Raw genomic sequence first — 12,877 nt, forward strand, 5'->3', positions numbered from 1 at the left:
AATATAATTTATAATTTTTTTTGTCATCACCTGAGTTTACTCTGATGACTTGCACTGGAGTAAATGAGCCAGGGATGCATAGTCTGGACAGCAGATGATGACAGCCAGACTTGACAGACAGTGTTGTATTTTCCATGTACAGTCCGAAAATGTCGCTCCACTTTTCCCTTCTTTGGTAACGCGATGGAAGACTGGCACATGAGGGATACGCATTTTGAAAATGTCATTGTGAAAAAACACTCCTCCTTCCATTCCGTATGAAAGTGGTAAGTTTTTCCCTTCGTACTTGGTCCTGCTCCCCCACTCCTTTTTATACCCTTCTTAAGTTTAAGAGAAAACACTCCGAGAAAAAAAGGGTTAGGTAACTCACTGACTACATTGTTAGTTCTGACATCCTGAGCACCGTTGTTTACACGTGTGTGACCTAAGTGTCCAAAAAATTCAATGTCATCGATTATATATCTATATTAATCAAGTGACAGGATGGATGGCAGGCTGACGTCTTTTTTTTTATACGTCACAGGATCAACCAATCGACCAATACCTGGTCAATCGCGATTGACGCATTGATCACCTCTGGTCTATGCTCATGTTTTACTTCTAGCTTTGTTCACAGAAAAATAAATTGATTCATATAAGCCGTTATATGATATAAATTAAACCTGCCTGAAATCCTGAACTAGTCTGGTGACATATTTGAGATTTTTGAGATGGCTTACTTGTTTACCTTTGGATGTTTGTCCATTGCAAGTATGTTGCTTCATCTTTGAGCCTCATCTTCTCTGGTAGACCAAGCGTGTGTTAATGCATAGCGCCACCTATTGACTGGGATGTAATGACACGTTACATTCACAGTGAGGAGAAATACAAAGTGGCAAGATCTATGCATGGTGCCCAAAATTCATTTGTGGCGACACACTACAAATAAATGTATACGTGAGAAACTCACTTGCTATCAAAGTGGAAGGAGACAGGGCAGTCATTCTACCGCATAAGAGGACATCAGTGATTCTTTGCAACCACGCCAAATTAGAATGCAGAAACCACTGCTGTGGTGGACCAAGAACGAGGACAGGTTTCCCCGTTTGGCGAAAGACTTTTTATCTTTGGCTGGAAATAACATATCTTGACAACAGGCGAGTTATTCAATCAGCCCTTCTCCATGCTCTAGTTTTCCAAGGTGTGAACTCTGCACAAATTCAGCATGATCTTAGAGTTATTCTCTGTGACTATATGTTATTCCCAAGCATTCCCTCCTCTTAAATTTATTACTGTACTGAAAAACCATCAAAGATGTGTTCACTGGCTACTTGACATCAACTTGACTCTCATTACATCAGGGGGCCAAATCTGAAGTGGTGCTCGCCACCTCATACCTGAGATAATCCACCTGGTGACACTTCCACTCACCTGCTTTCGATGCCCTCATTTTCGTGAGAGTTTTGGCATGGTAAGGACAATGGCAGCCGGCTACACAATGCCATCATGTTGAAAACACTCAAAATACGTCCCTAATTCAGCACGTATGAATGAACCTTATCAGCAGTGGCACAGCGCCACAGTTGCAGTCAGGACGTGATTGTGGTACTGAGCGGCCTTTTCGGACACTCGCTGTATGAGTAAGAGTTTTCACGCTTCACTGTTCCCTTTATCTCTCGCCCTGTTATTGTCGACCTGCCTTCCTGCCCGCTCTCGTTCGTCGCTCTCCCCTCTTTTGTTTCCCCATGCCTTTTGCAGCCAAGGACTCGCTCTTTGGACCAACCATTGTATGCGGTAATGAAGATTAGCCAGTCTGCCTCACACAATGGGGTCCCCTGCATCCGGAGGACACACTCCCCAAATCCCACTGCAAACTGTAAAACTGCTGTTGTTGCCGACCCCTCTGCGTGCATGTCACCCCACGCCTCCCCCCAACACTCACACATCACGTGCATGTTGGTGGGAAATGGCTGAAATGTCTTATGATTAGATTAGTATGGTTTTGACAGCTAAGAGGGGCCACTTGGCCAATCGTGCGCCGATAAACAACAGCTCACCCAAATCCAGTTCAAAAGACTTCCCCTCCCTGGTGCTCAAGTCTGTGGGATTATACTTCCCCCCTCCCCGCCTTTGCCTCCATCCTCTTTGCCATTCTTCCCTCTGCTGCATCTCCAACCTTCCTCTCCATCCTTCCTCTTCTGTCTTGAGCTCTCTATCCTCTTACACACTCACTTCTCAAATAATCGTGCTTAGTACCAGAACAAAAAGACATTTTCCACTCTTTGTCACGCGCCTTTCAGACAGATTTTCTTCGGTCCTTATGTGCTGTACACTTGTTGTACCCCAAGCCCTCCTGAACTCTGTGTACATCTCAAGGTTAAGAGAACTTCACAAGTTTAATCGGTTTACCTGTCATGCAAAAAAGAGATTATCCATGCGATGTATTTCATCTAAAATACTGTTCTTGACATTTCTTTGGATGCAGAAAGAAGAGCAGAATGAAATGACTCTCTCGGTTTCAAGCTCTACGTGGTAAAAGATTTCATTCAAAGACAAAATACTTCTCATGTGATTCATCAAAGCAAAAATAATGCCCAATACAACAAGGACTCATCTTTTTACAAGTTCTTGTGCGTCATCCCCTCAAAAACTATCGGCAAATTGTGATTTGTGAAGGGTTGAGGTGCGATGTGCCACAGGAGTTTGACGGAAGGGCCTGACGCTGGCACTGATTATCACTGCTGGGCTAATGTCACCTGATAAGGCCGTGCATGTAATTAAGCCGTTTCCGCCACATGTTATCTGTAGCTAGGTAAGGCTCGATAGCTGGCAGAGCTGTTAGTCGATCAGGAGTATCTCTTCCTCGCTATCTTCGACTCTAATCTGCCGTGTAATGTTGGGAGATCTTTCAAACGTGCTTTCCTCCTTTCTTTCTCTACATGTCTCACATCTCAGAAGGCAGATAAAGGAGCTTCCTCTCTCCCCTGTAGCTCCCTTCTCTTTGTACCTCTCCTTCCTTTTTGTTATTGCTGTATTATTTATTTATTTATTTTTTTGCTCCTGAGCCCCATCAGGGCCTCTAAAATCCCTCCTGGCCAAACTACACCCATGTCAGTGAATCTATTGAGAAAGGCGGGTAATGTAAGGGGCGTTGAGGAAAATTAAGCGTTGCCTCCCTTGGAACCCTGCAGGCTGCTTCGCCATGATGATCCCGTGCTGCTCCCTGAGGAGGCTGCAAAGGGTGTACGAGCAGGAACCTAAAGGGGGCTTAGCAGAAAAGGGGAGGTGGGGGACTCCTTTAGGCATTTTTTTTCATGCATGCAGGTGGGGGTGCGCCATGTAAGTATTGCTCAGCGAAGCTATAGATTACAGTCTGTCTGCTGCAACTGCCGCCGCTGATGAGCACTATGCGGGCATCATTCCCTATCGATTAGTCACTGCAATGCAAAGACACACGTATGCACACACACAATCACATCTAACCCCCCAACCCCCACCACCACACACACACAAAGTATGATGGTAAGATGGTCAGCGCCCAGGGCTCCAGGTCATTTAGCTGTCACCTCAAAGTGATGGCTTGGCTCAAGATCAATGGGAGGCCTGTAGCCCCTCGCCACGATGAGATACACACAGCAGGACTCTGCATCAAAAGAATAAGACAGTAAAGTTAAACCTGACTTCTTAACTAAATAAAAGCAAGTCCTCATCTTTAACAGCCATTTTTCTCCCCCATTTGTGGATAACCTGTTCAAGTGTGACGCCACAAGACAAGAACTGTCAGCGGCAAAGCAAATTTTGTTGCATCCAGAATGACTCCAGAGCACAGTTTGTTTTTTAAATATTTTATCGATCTGTGACTTGCCATTAACAGGATGTCGCTTGTTATGCTAAATAATGCAGAATCGATGTTGTCTTAGAATTTACATCAGGAAAAAAAATCCATATTACTCGGCCATAGTGAAGCTTCTAAAAGGACAATGCAGATGAATTGGTTCCCCCTCCCATCCCATATAAACCTCTTTGCATTTAAATGCAGTCCAACGCTTTTTATGTTATTCATAACACCTTGTCTCTATCACAGCATCTGTAAAAACTAAGCATCCTAAAATTAATGAACCATATCCATCCCATTACATTTATCTGTTTAGTGGTGTTTTGGGTGCTCCTTTAGGGCATTATGCACGCTCCTCTGTTCATATTTATATCCCAGCCTTTTTTATTAGGGGCGTAGCGGGGAGCTAACAGTTGGGAGGCAGCCTGCGCTTTGATGGTGATGGCAGGCGGGTGGAGGAAGCCAACGGGGGAGAGGGCATCAGCTGCCAGGCCGAGGTCCCCGCAAAAGAGGGGAGGTGAGGCAGAGCCTGTTTTGCAGGCAGGCAGGCTGTCTCTCTGGTGTTGTCACACCTGCTGTATTTAAAACTGGAGTTGTGTACGTACAATGTGCCTACGGATCCTTTGAATAATTTCTCAACCATTTTGTGAATTTGCTTTAAAGAAGCGCAGCTCAAAGGAAGCTAAAGGGGCTCGTAAAGAAGATTAAATGCTATAAACTACGCTAATCTAAGTAAAGAAAGCCTTGTGCAAATATGCGCCATTACTCGGCACTCTACACCCATTAAAATAGATTAATGAATACAAAGGCAGAGAAATGCCTTTTTAATTTCCCTTTTGTACTGCAAATATTTGTTCCGTCATGTTTTTTTTTCTTTTTTTTATAATCAAGGTGCTGCAACTCGAGCAAAAATGCTCTAAGTGCTGCCAAGTGATGCACACCTGAGAATTCTCAAGCTAGTCAACCTGCACATGAAACGCAAAGAAAATGAAATCAAATGAGATTTGCTAAGTAAGACAGCAATGCAATTTAATTTCTTTCTTTGTGTCTGAAAGAGAATGGAAGAAACTGTACCATGTACATGGATGAGTACAGTACATCGCAGCCAAATCACCACAGGCAGAAAAAGAAATCACTCTGGTGCATTTTGAATTCTCTGGGAAACTGTATATTCACTTTTAATGTGAAGCAGAGTTGCAATACTTTCTTCATAACTCACAGTTATAAAGGTATTGAACTTGTTTTTTTTTTTCAATACAAGTAGCTGATATTCATTCTTATACTGTATTAATTCATTTACAAAGTGCCATGACTTATTAATGGCCAGTAATTTCAGCCTGTGTGATCACCGCACTAAACGTGTACAAAAAATATTGTACAACCATTTTTTTTTTTTTTTGCTGGTTGTCCACTTTGGGGTCCGGTGTGTATGCCAGTCAATCAGAAAAATAAAAAGAAAAACAAATTACTATATTGTACACACACAATAGTTCACTCAGATCATTTTTTATGAGAAATCTTCTGTTGCAACATTAATATTCACCCACACAGCTAGCATTTATTTTATTTTATTATTATCATCATTACAGCATTTTTTTTTGCCAAAAGCATCAATGAATTTGCACGAGTTCAACAGTTTAAGACATGTATTGCCACAAATGCGCCGTCACTGCTACAACCTTTCAGTCAACGGTTGGCAGCTGGAATCGCCAGCGGATGGTCCTGCCTTATCCTGGACAATTTAAAGGAATGATCCCAAAAAGCCCATTAGGAAAATGAAACTTGGCTTTGTGCAGAACCGATAAATGTCGGCACTCCAGACAGGCGCACCGCCAAGAAGTCTTTTATACACAGACACAGACGCGCGCACACAGGCACACACACACAACACACATTTTAGGGTATCAGATCAGCAAGAGATTTCTTCTTTTTTGCATGAGAACACAGTAGTAGTTTGTGCAAAAACACAAACATTGAATAAACCCACTCAGAGCAGCATACATACACCACATGACACCAATGCTGCATGCTGCACAGCCAAAGACACACACGAGCTGCTGATCAACTACATGACCTTCTCTCAAACAATATTAATGTCACCACCTGGGGGCATGGATGCGGTGGGGCAGTGGTGCCCGATGGAGTGACGAGGAAAGAAGTGTAGAAAGCGAGTGCAGTGGCCACAACCCACACATGCTGTAAGTTGCACACGCTTCACCTCATGCAATGTTTCGGCTGACGTGCCATCGCTGTACCGTGGAACGTAACCTTGTGTTTAGCGAGTGTTACACCTGCATGCTCCTGTGTGTCTGTGAAGCCCCACCGACAAGACCATCTTACACCAAATGGCACACTCCCCAAAAGGATTCACTCTGCCATTCCCCCTGCAGAGAAAATGAAGTCAAGACCTTCCTCGGCTCTTTGGCTTCGTTCCCCGTGTTGCCCCTGTTGCTCTACTCACTTTCCATTTTCCTTTCCCTCCCACTTATCCTCTTCTATCCTCTTTTCCGTCTGCTTGGACTATCTTCCACACACACTCTTACTCTTTGCAGTCCTCAGCACTTTGCTAGAGAAATTCCTCTCTGAGTAGCTGGTTTAGGTGGATAATTAGCGCTCACCTTGGGAGAGGAAGCAGCCACAACCAGAAGACTTAGAAATGAAGCAAAACAGGCTGTGGAGAATAAGTGTAGGGCAGGGGTCACCAACGCGGTGCCCGTGGGCGAATGGTAGACCGCGAGGACCAAGTTAGGCGCCAGAGGGGTATGTTCTAAAAATACCATAGGCCACAAATTGTTATTATTATTTGTGCTTTAAATTCTGAATCTGACTTGCTTACGTGAATTAAATTTTTAAAATACCTGTAATGTCACTTACTATAATGAATTAAAACAAAAATATTTATGTACGTGTAATGAACTCAGTCTCTAATTTGCCACAAACAGGTCACGTAGCCCTTCATACGATCGGTGCTCACGAAGTAGCCCTCACCCTCAAAAAGGTTGCTGAGCCCTGGAGTAGGGCATGGCCACATATATGAAACATCACTCCTTACATTACCATAATGTTTACATTATTTGGTAATATAAAGTTAGATAACTGGTTCAATACTTTGGTATTTTCTAAATTCTTGACAGTGAAGAAGAAATCGTGGAGGCATGTGGCACACAGAGGAGGCGGGTGGTCTTGAGTAGCTTTTAATTTGACGTCAGTATGCAAATCGTGTAAACATTGCAAAAAAAAATAAAAATCGCTTTTGTTCCTGGAAAACACATTCCCTTAGCAACAGACCCCACCCTCCCCCCAAAAGAAGAGGAATGTGTGATTTTATTTTTAGAAGGTGCAAACAAGGAGGGAAGGATGGAGGCAGAATAGGGGAAGCGGGGGGTGTAAATGTTTCTGATGTGTTCAGTCTGTACAACCTTATTTCTTATAATGGGACCAGCTACTCTGTGTGTCAGTGCCTATTTACACACAAATGAAGTGGGGAGTAGTACGCACCCGGCAGAGCTGCTCGCCTCCATCTCAGCTGTCAAAACGGGTTAGTGGATACAAGTGAAACACAACGATCCCTGGGATCAAACCGGCGCCGTCTGCCCGCACATAATAGATTTATCCTTGGACATTGGACGCCGCACTCCCTGGCCGGCTCGCCTCATAGAAGCGTGACAACATAGTGTAAAGTAATAGACGCCAGTGCGCATAAATCAGGGGTCTTTTGTTTGGCATCCATGATTAGGTGCCTGGAGTAATTGGGAAGAGGACCCGACAATGGATTAAATCTTCCAGTCACACATACTTGTCACAGCACAATAAAATGTTTTTTACTAAGTATTGTATGGAGTTTAGGACATCTCCTATTGCACCCGCAATCAATCAGCATGTGATCTCTGTCAAAAATGTCAAACAAAGTGTGTTCGCGCACCTGTAACAGGCAAACAAGTGGCGTGCCCCTCAAGTGCGTAATGGCATATCCAATGATGGATGATGGTTGTTTAATTTGGATTGGAGAGTGAGCGCTGTCACATTTTTATTTTTTCCAGACCTGCCTCGAGTTGGAGCGTTATCTGCAGACGGAGCCCAAGCGTCTCTCCGAGCTCTTTGACCATGACTTGGATGGACTCTTGACTCCGGCCTACCTGAAAGATGATGGTGAGGAAGACCTAGCTGACGTTCTCCTCCCCAGCATAAATGAGCCCCGAAGCCCATCAAGAGTGATACTCTGCCCCACACGGAAGAACTTGCCCATCACTACATCAATAAAAACTGAACCAAAGGTACCAGAACCAACAGAAGGGATGGAAGGAGTTCACCAGGCCCAGCTAAGCGCAGTCACCTCCCTGACTCCCCCCTCATCCCCAGAACTGGGTCGGCATCTTGTGAAACCCAGCCCGTCCCTAACGACGTCTGCCGATGGGACGCTCACCCTCAAACTGGTGGCCAGGAAGGTGGGGCTTAGCGCTGCCCGGCTAGTGGCGGCACACCCGCTACCCGCCCAGGTAAAGGAGGAAGACGAGGGAGTATCTTGCGTGCTCGGTGAGCTGCCAGAAAATAAGAAGAGGATCCACCGCTGTCAGTTCAACGGCTGTAGGAAGGTTTACACCAAGAGCTCCCACCTAAAGGCCCATCAGAGGACACACACAGGTAAGAACGTCCATTAGCCTGAAGAAATTTCTGACGGCTACTCATTACTACATTCACATTCATTACTTCCAATACTCATGTGCACATCTTTTCATGTGAAGATGTTTTGATGATGTTGTAATACATTTTCCATTCTTGGTGATGAATGAGCTGAATTAAGAAATGAAAACTTGTTATAGTGGGGAAAGAATACTTCTCTTGTTCCACACTTTCTGTGAGAACGCTGTCTCCAATGACAAGGTTGTTGACGAGAGCGAATGGGGAAGGGTCTCAAAGCCATAACTCTCACTCCTCCATCTCCATCCCGTACCACTCAGAACCCTGTCAGAGAACTGTCCTCCGTCTGAGTAACTGCTCAGTGATGGATGGATTGACCTGGATGGGCTGCCTCCCATTCTCAGCTTTATTTCCAATACTTATGCCCCCACGCACATCCCACTTCCCCCACTAAAGCATCCTGCTGGTCTAGGTCAAAGGCTGGCCACCTTTTCCCAGGGCTGTAATCATCCAGAAACTACAAATATGTTGCGAACATAACAGTTATGGACGCATGTCATGGCATGTTGGCTTATTTTGTCGTGTGGTAGGTCACACCATGCCATCATCCAAAGCCATCTTTCCAAACCCCGATATGCCTTGTGTGGGAGAGATGGAGATACAGGAGCTATCAATTAAGTGAAGGGCACGGTGTAACCTAGTGAACTCAGGAAAGAATGTTAAAGAAAAAAATGAAGTTGCTTTTTACATGGCAAATCTTCACTTTGTTCTATGGACTTGGTTGGTACTGCCACTGGACCACGTGCCCGTAAAACAGTAATTTTCAATTGATGGATCCAATTGGTGGGTCACTGAGCCATATTAGAGGGCCATAGACTGCTATTAAAAATTGTAGTGGATCCTCGGTTTACGAGGGTTCCCACACAAGACATTTTATAGTTAGAAACACTGCAGAGTGAAGTATTTTGCACAGCGTCAAGGCAAACTGCGTTCCTGCTTTTGACTTGTTTAATATCTGCAATAAGGCCGAGCCCACAAGTGTTTTTCCATACAAATAAAATGTACCATTTACAGATATTATGACTCAACTACTGTATTAGCATTGATAGCGAGAGACTATGGCACATTCCAATTTACTCCAAACTCGAGTTACATCACCACTATGGGAGCAGAACTCTGTGGTAAACTGAGCGCCCCATGGACAGGGAAATATTTAACGTGCATGCCAGGTTACACTTGCTTTTTATTTGGAAAATATGCTGTGACAGAGGAGTTTATGGTGGAGCAGGGACTGCACCAGGGGTCAACCCTGAGCCCCTTCAGGGCAGTCGGTGTTAGAGAGGAGGATGCAGGAGATAGGCTTGCATGGAAAAGTGGCGACCCCTAATGGGACAAGCCGAAAGGAAATGAAGATGAAGAACCATCATTTTGACAGGCATGTATCAGAAATATTATTACCGGGTATTTGTTGTGTAAAGATACATGTATTCCTATCAGGTAAACCTCTATACCATCACGAGTTCCCACACAGAGTGTATAAGTTAAGTGTTAGGAAGTTTAGTTGTTTCATTCTCAGGTCTTGCAGTAAATAAACAAAAGTGCAACTCAGCCTCTGGCTTCAGAGGTTTTCTTGACACATTTACTTGAATATCATTGCAGGTTGGAAGAAAACAAGCGTGATTCAAACTTTAAAAGCATTTCAACAGCATCCTACACAGTTTCCTATTGCATAATTATAGTTTGTTAAAACTGTTACTGTGCTTGTCTGCATTCTACATAAAAAAAACATGTGGCACTGTCCTAAAAAGCAGGGATATGTGAGAAGATATAAGCAATTTTTTTCTGCTATTGATATTAATTATTGATTTTCTACATATTTAGGTTCAAACTCGGTTTCTTAACACTGTTTTCTGAAAAGTCCCTGTAACATTTACAATAAATACTGGAGGTTTGAATTAAAAATATTTTGATCATAAAAATAATTACAATAATGGCTTTCAGACATAGGCTTGCTGCATGGACGAAAAGGCTTAAAAAAAAATCAACAGTAGCGTGGTGGACCCAAGAAGTAAATGCAGGTGTACCTTTAGGGAGGTGCACGTACACCCCCAAGGTATTCGCGACCTTTTCTGCCACTGGTAAAACTGTACAATGTACGTTTGTGTTGTCAGGCTTTTGAGTAAAGTTGGCTTATCTGTGCCTTGTTTGTCAAAGAGTAAGGTGGGTGTCTCTCTCCTTTAATGCACTCCGGAGATGCACTGTAGGCACAACCCACACTAAAAAAAAAGATATACATGTTTTCACCTGTAAAGTATACATACTGTATTTACCTTCCACACTGGTAAAGTTTGAAATTGCAGGCTACTGTAATTTTCCAAATTTTACACTCACTTGATTGAACACCATATTTTCCCAATTTATGTCTATCTCTCCCCACCCCACCAACATGTATCTTAAACTTTATTCTCTCAAGACATCTCAAAAATGTCTGGTATTAATGAATGGAATTTCAGTATTTTAACGACAAATACACAATTGTCTCTCTTAAACTGATGTGGAAAAACCTTTTTGCATGCACAATTACTCAATTTCTGATCTTGGCTGCATTCATGTTCTCGTACATATTTTTCTGATTTTGCTTACCGAGTGTTAAGCCAAGTAGACAAGAAGGTGTTACAGAACTTTGAAAAACCTTCTTTAAAGAGAAGCAATAAGATTATTGATCAGATGTCTGTCAATCGAGACAGAGTATTTTAAGTAGTTTGCTTGCACTTGTATATGATTTGAAAGCAAAAATTTGTGTTGAAGAATCAATAATTTACGGGACTCAAATTGCCCCACCACAGTACAATTAGTTTTATCATAAAACATCCCATAAATCAAATGTTTTAGTCACGGACATAAATGTGAAATGGTGATGTGTGAAAGCGTGGGGCCACACAAGGCAACACGAAGGCACGACCCTCTTTGGGAAGCAACAGCTGTAGCACAGGCTCCCCAAGTCACTGCGCTATTATCCTGACACGTTTAAAGATGTCATTACTCAAATCCCCTTTTTTCTTACTTGTTATTTCCATAAATTACTGCCGGAGAAAAGGCGACGATTTAATCTGGAATTAAATGGGTCGCCGTGGAATAGTGGTGCCCTGTAGAGGTTTTTTTTTTTTTATGAATAGGCTTATGGCAGATAAGAAGTACAATTAGATAGGGAGGAGGTTCACGGAACAGCCGAACCACAAGGCCGCTCAAGTTATTCTTCCTCTGTCGCTCATTCGACATCCTCCATCACTTTCCTCTCTGCTCTCCTGTGTCTCTCTCCACAAAAATACTTGCACTCCAATTCTAACTTTACTCTGGGGTGGCTGCTTCAGTGTAATTTAACATTGTTAAACACATGAGCTTCCAATGTATTGTACCGTTCTTATACAAGTCAACGGTGATGCGTAACCATACCATGTGACTGGTATTGAGTTGGAACATGATGGGACATGCCAGTAAACAGTGCAAAGCAACTCCCTGTCTTGGGTTTTTCAGGGTTACACTATATAAACCTCTTTACAAGTGTGGTCACTGTCAGTATCTGTGTAAAAGTCATCAACAGCTAAATGACTTCAACATGCAGGGATTTTTACTAATTATATAGCATTTTATATAAAGAAAATGTCTTTTGATGTGCACATGCATATCTGAGGTGACGTCAAAGCTCTCTTAAACATGGCCCTTACCTTCATCTATGGTAATCCTCCCTTCACGCAGCTGCCCCCAACCCCACATCACTCTCTAATATCAAAGCCCGGAATGCTGGTTGCAGGTCGGAGCCTGTAAAGCGCTCTCGGAGAGCCTCTCTAATGACCTCTGAGACCCAGATGCCCAGCGTTGGCTCCAGTTAATGGAGGGAATGCAATTAAGATCAACACTGGCACCTGAGAGGCTGGAGTGCATTTGCTGTGTGTCCGTGTGCGTGTGTGTGTGTGTGTGTGAAGCAACGTTCAGGAGTAACAGATGAAACATGATATGGTTTACGTGATTCAGGAAACACCCAGTTATCAGATTTCAGATGCGAATATATAATTTCTTATTGGATTTAATTATTCGGCAAGGTATTTTTTTGGGGAAGGGGAAAAATCATTTGGACAACATGACATGTCGAAACACTTTTCAGTAGATCGGGTAACAGAGTAATTGTCATGAAAGGAAATGATCCATAACATAAGCCATGTCATGTTTTATAAAAGTAAGAAAAGCATAATCAGATTATGTTGACAATTTTTGGATAATCTGGTGGATTAAATCACTGATCTCCAATTTTTATTGACAATCATTCCCACTGAATGGATGCAGAGTGTGCATTTGTATTTGTGTGTGTGTTTGAGGAGGCGAATGTACATGTCTGGTTTGTGAGGGTATCTTGAGAAAGAAATGAGT

The 12,877-nt window shown here is 43.1% G+C and overlaps 1 protein-coding gene across 1 annotated transcript in view; it reads left to right on the forward strand.

The window, feature by feature from the left end:
* LOC133506523 (Krueppel-like factor 7) overlaps positions 1 to 12,877 on the forward strand; it is a 35,898-nt gene that overhangs the window by 11,938 nt on the left and 11,083 nt on the right. The window contains exon 2 of the mRNA XM_061830752.1: positions 7,855 to 8,455. Within this exon, the coding sequence (XP_061686736.1) occupies positions 7,855 to 8,455 (601 nt within the window). The remainder of the gene's footprint in view (positions 1 to 7,854; positions 8,456 to 12,877) is intronic.

Source organism: Syngnathoides biaculeatus, chromosome 2 (genome assembly GCF_019802595.1).
Source record: "Syngnathoides biaculeatus isolate LvHL_M chromosome 2, ASM1980259v1, whole genome shotgun sequence".
In the NCBI taxonomy this organism is placed as follows: domain Eukaryota; kingdom Metazoa; phylum Chordata; class Actinopteri; order Syngnathiformes; family Syngnathidae; genus Syngnathoides; species Syngnathoides biaculeatus.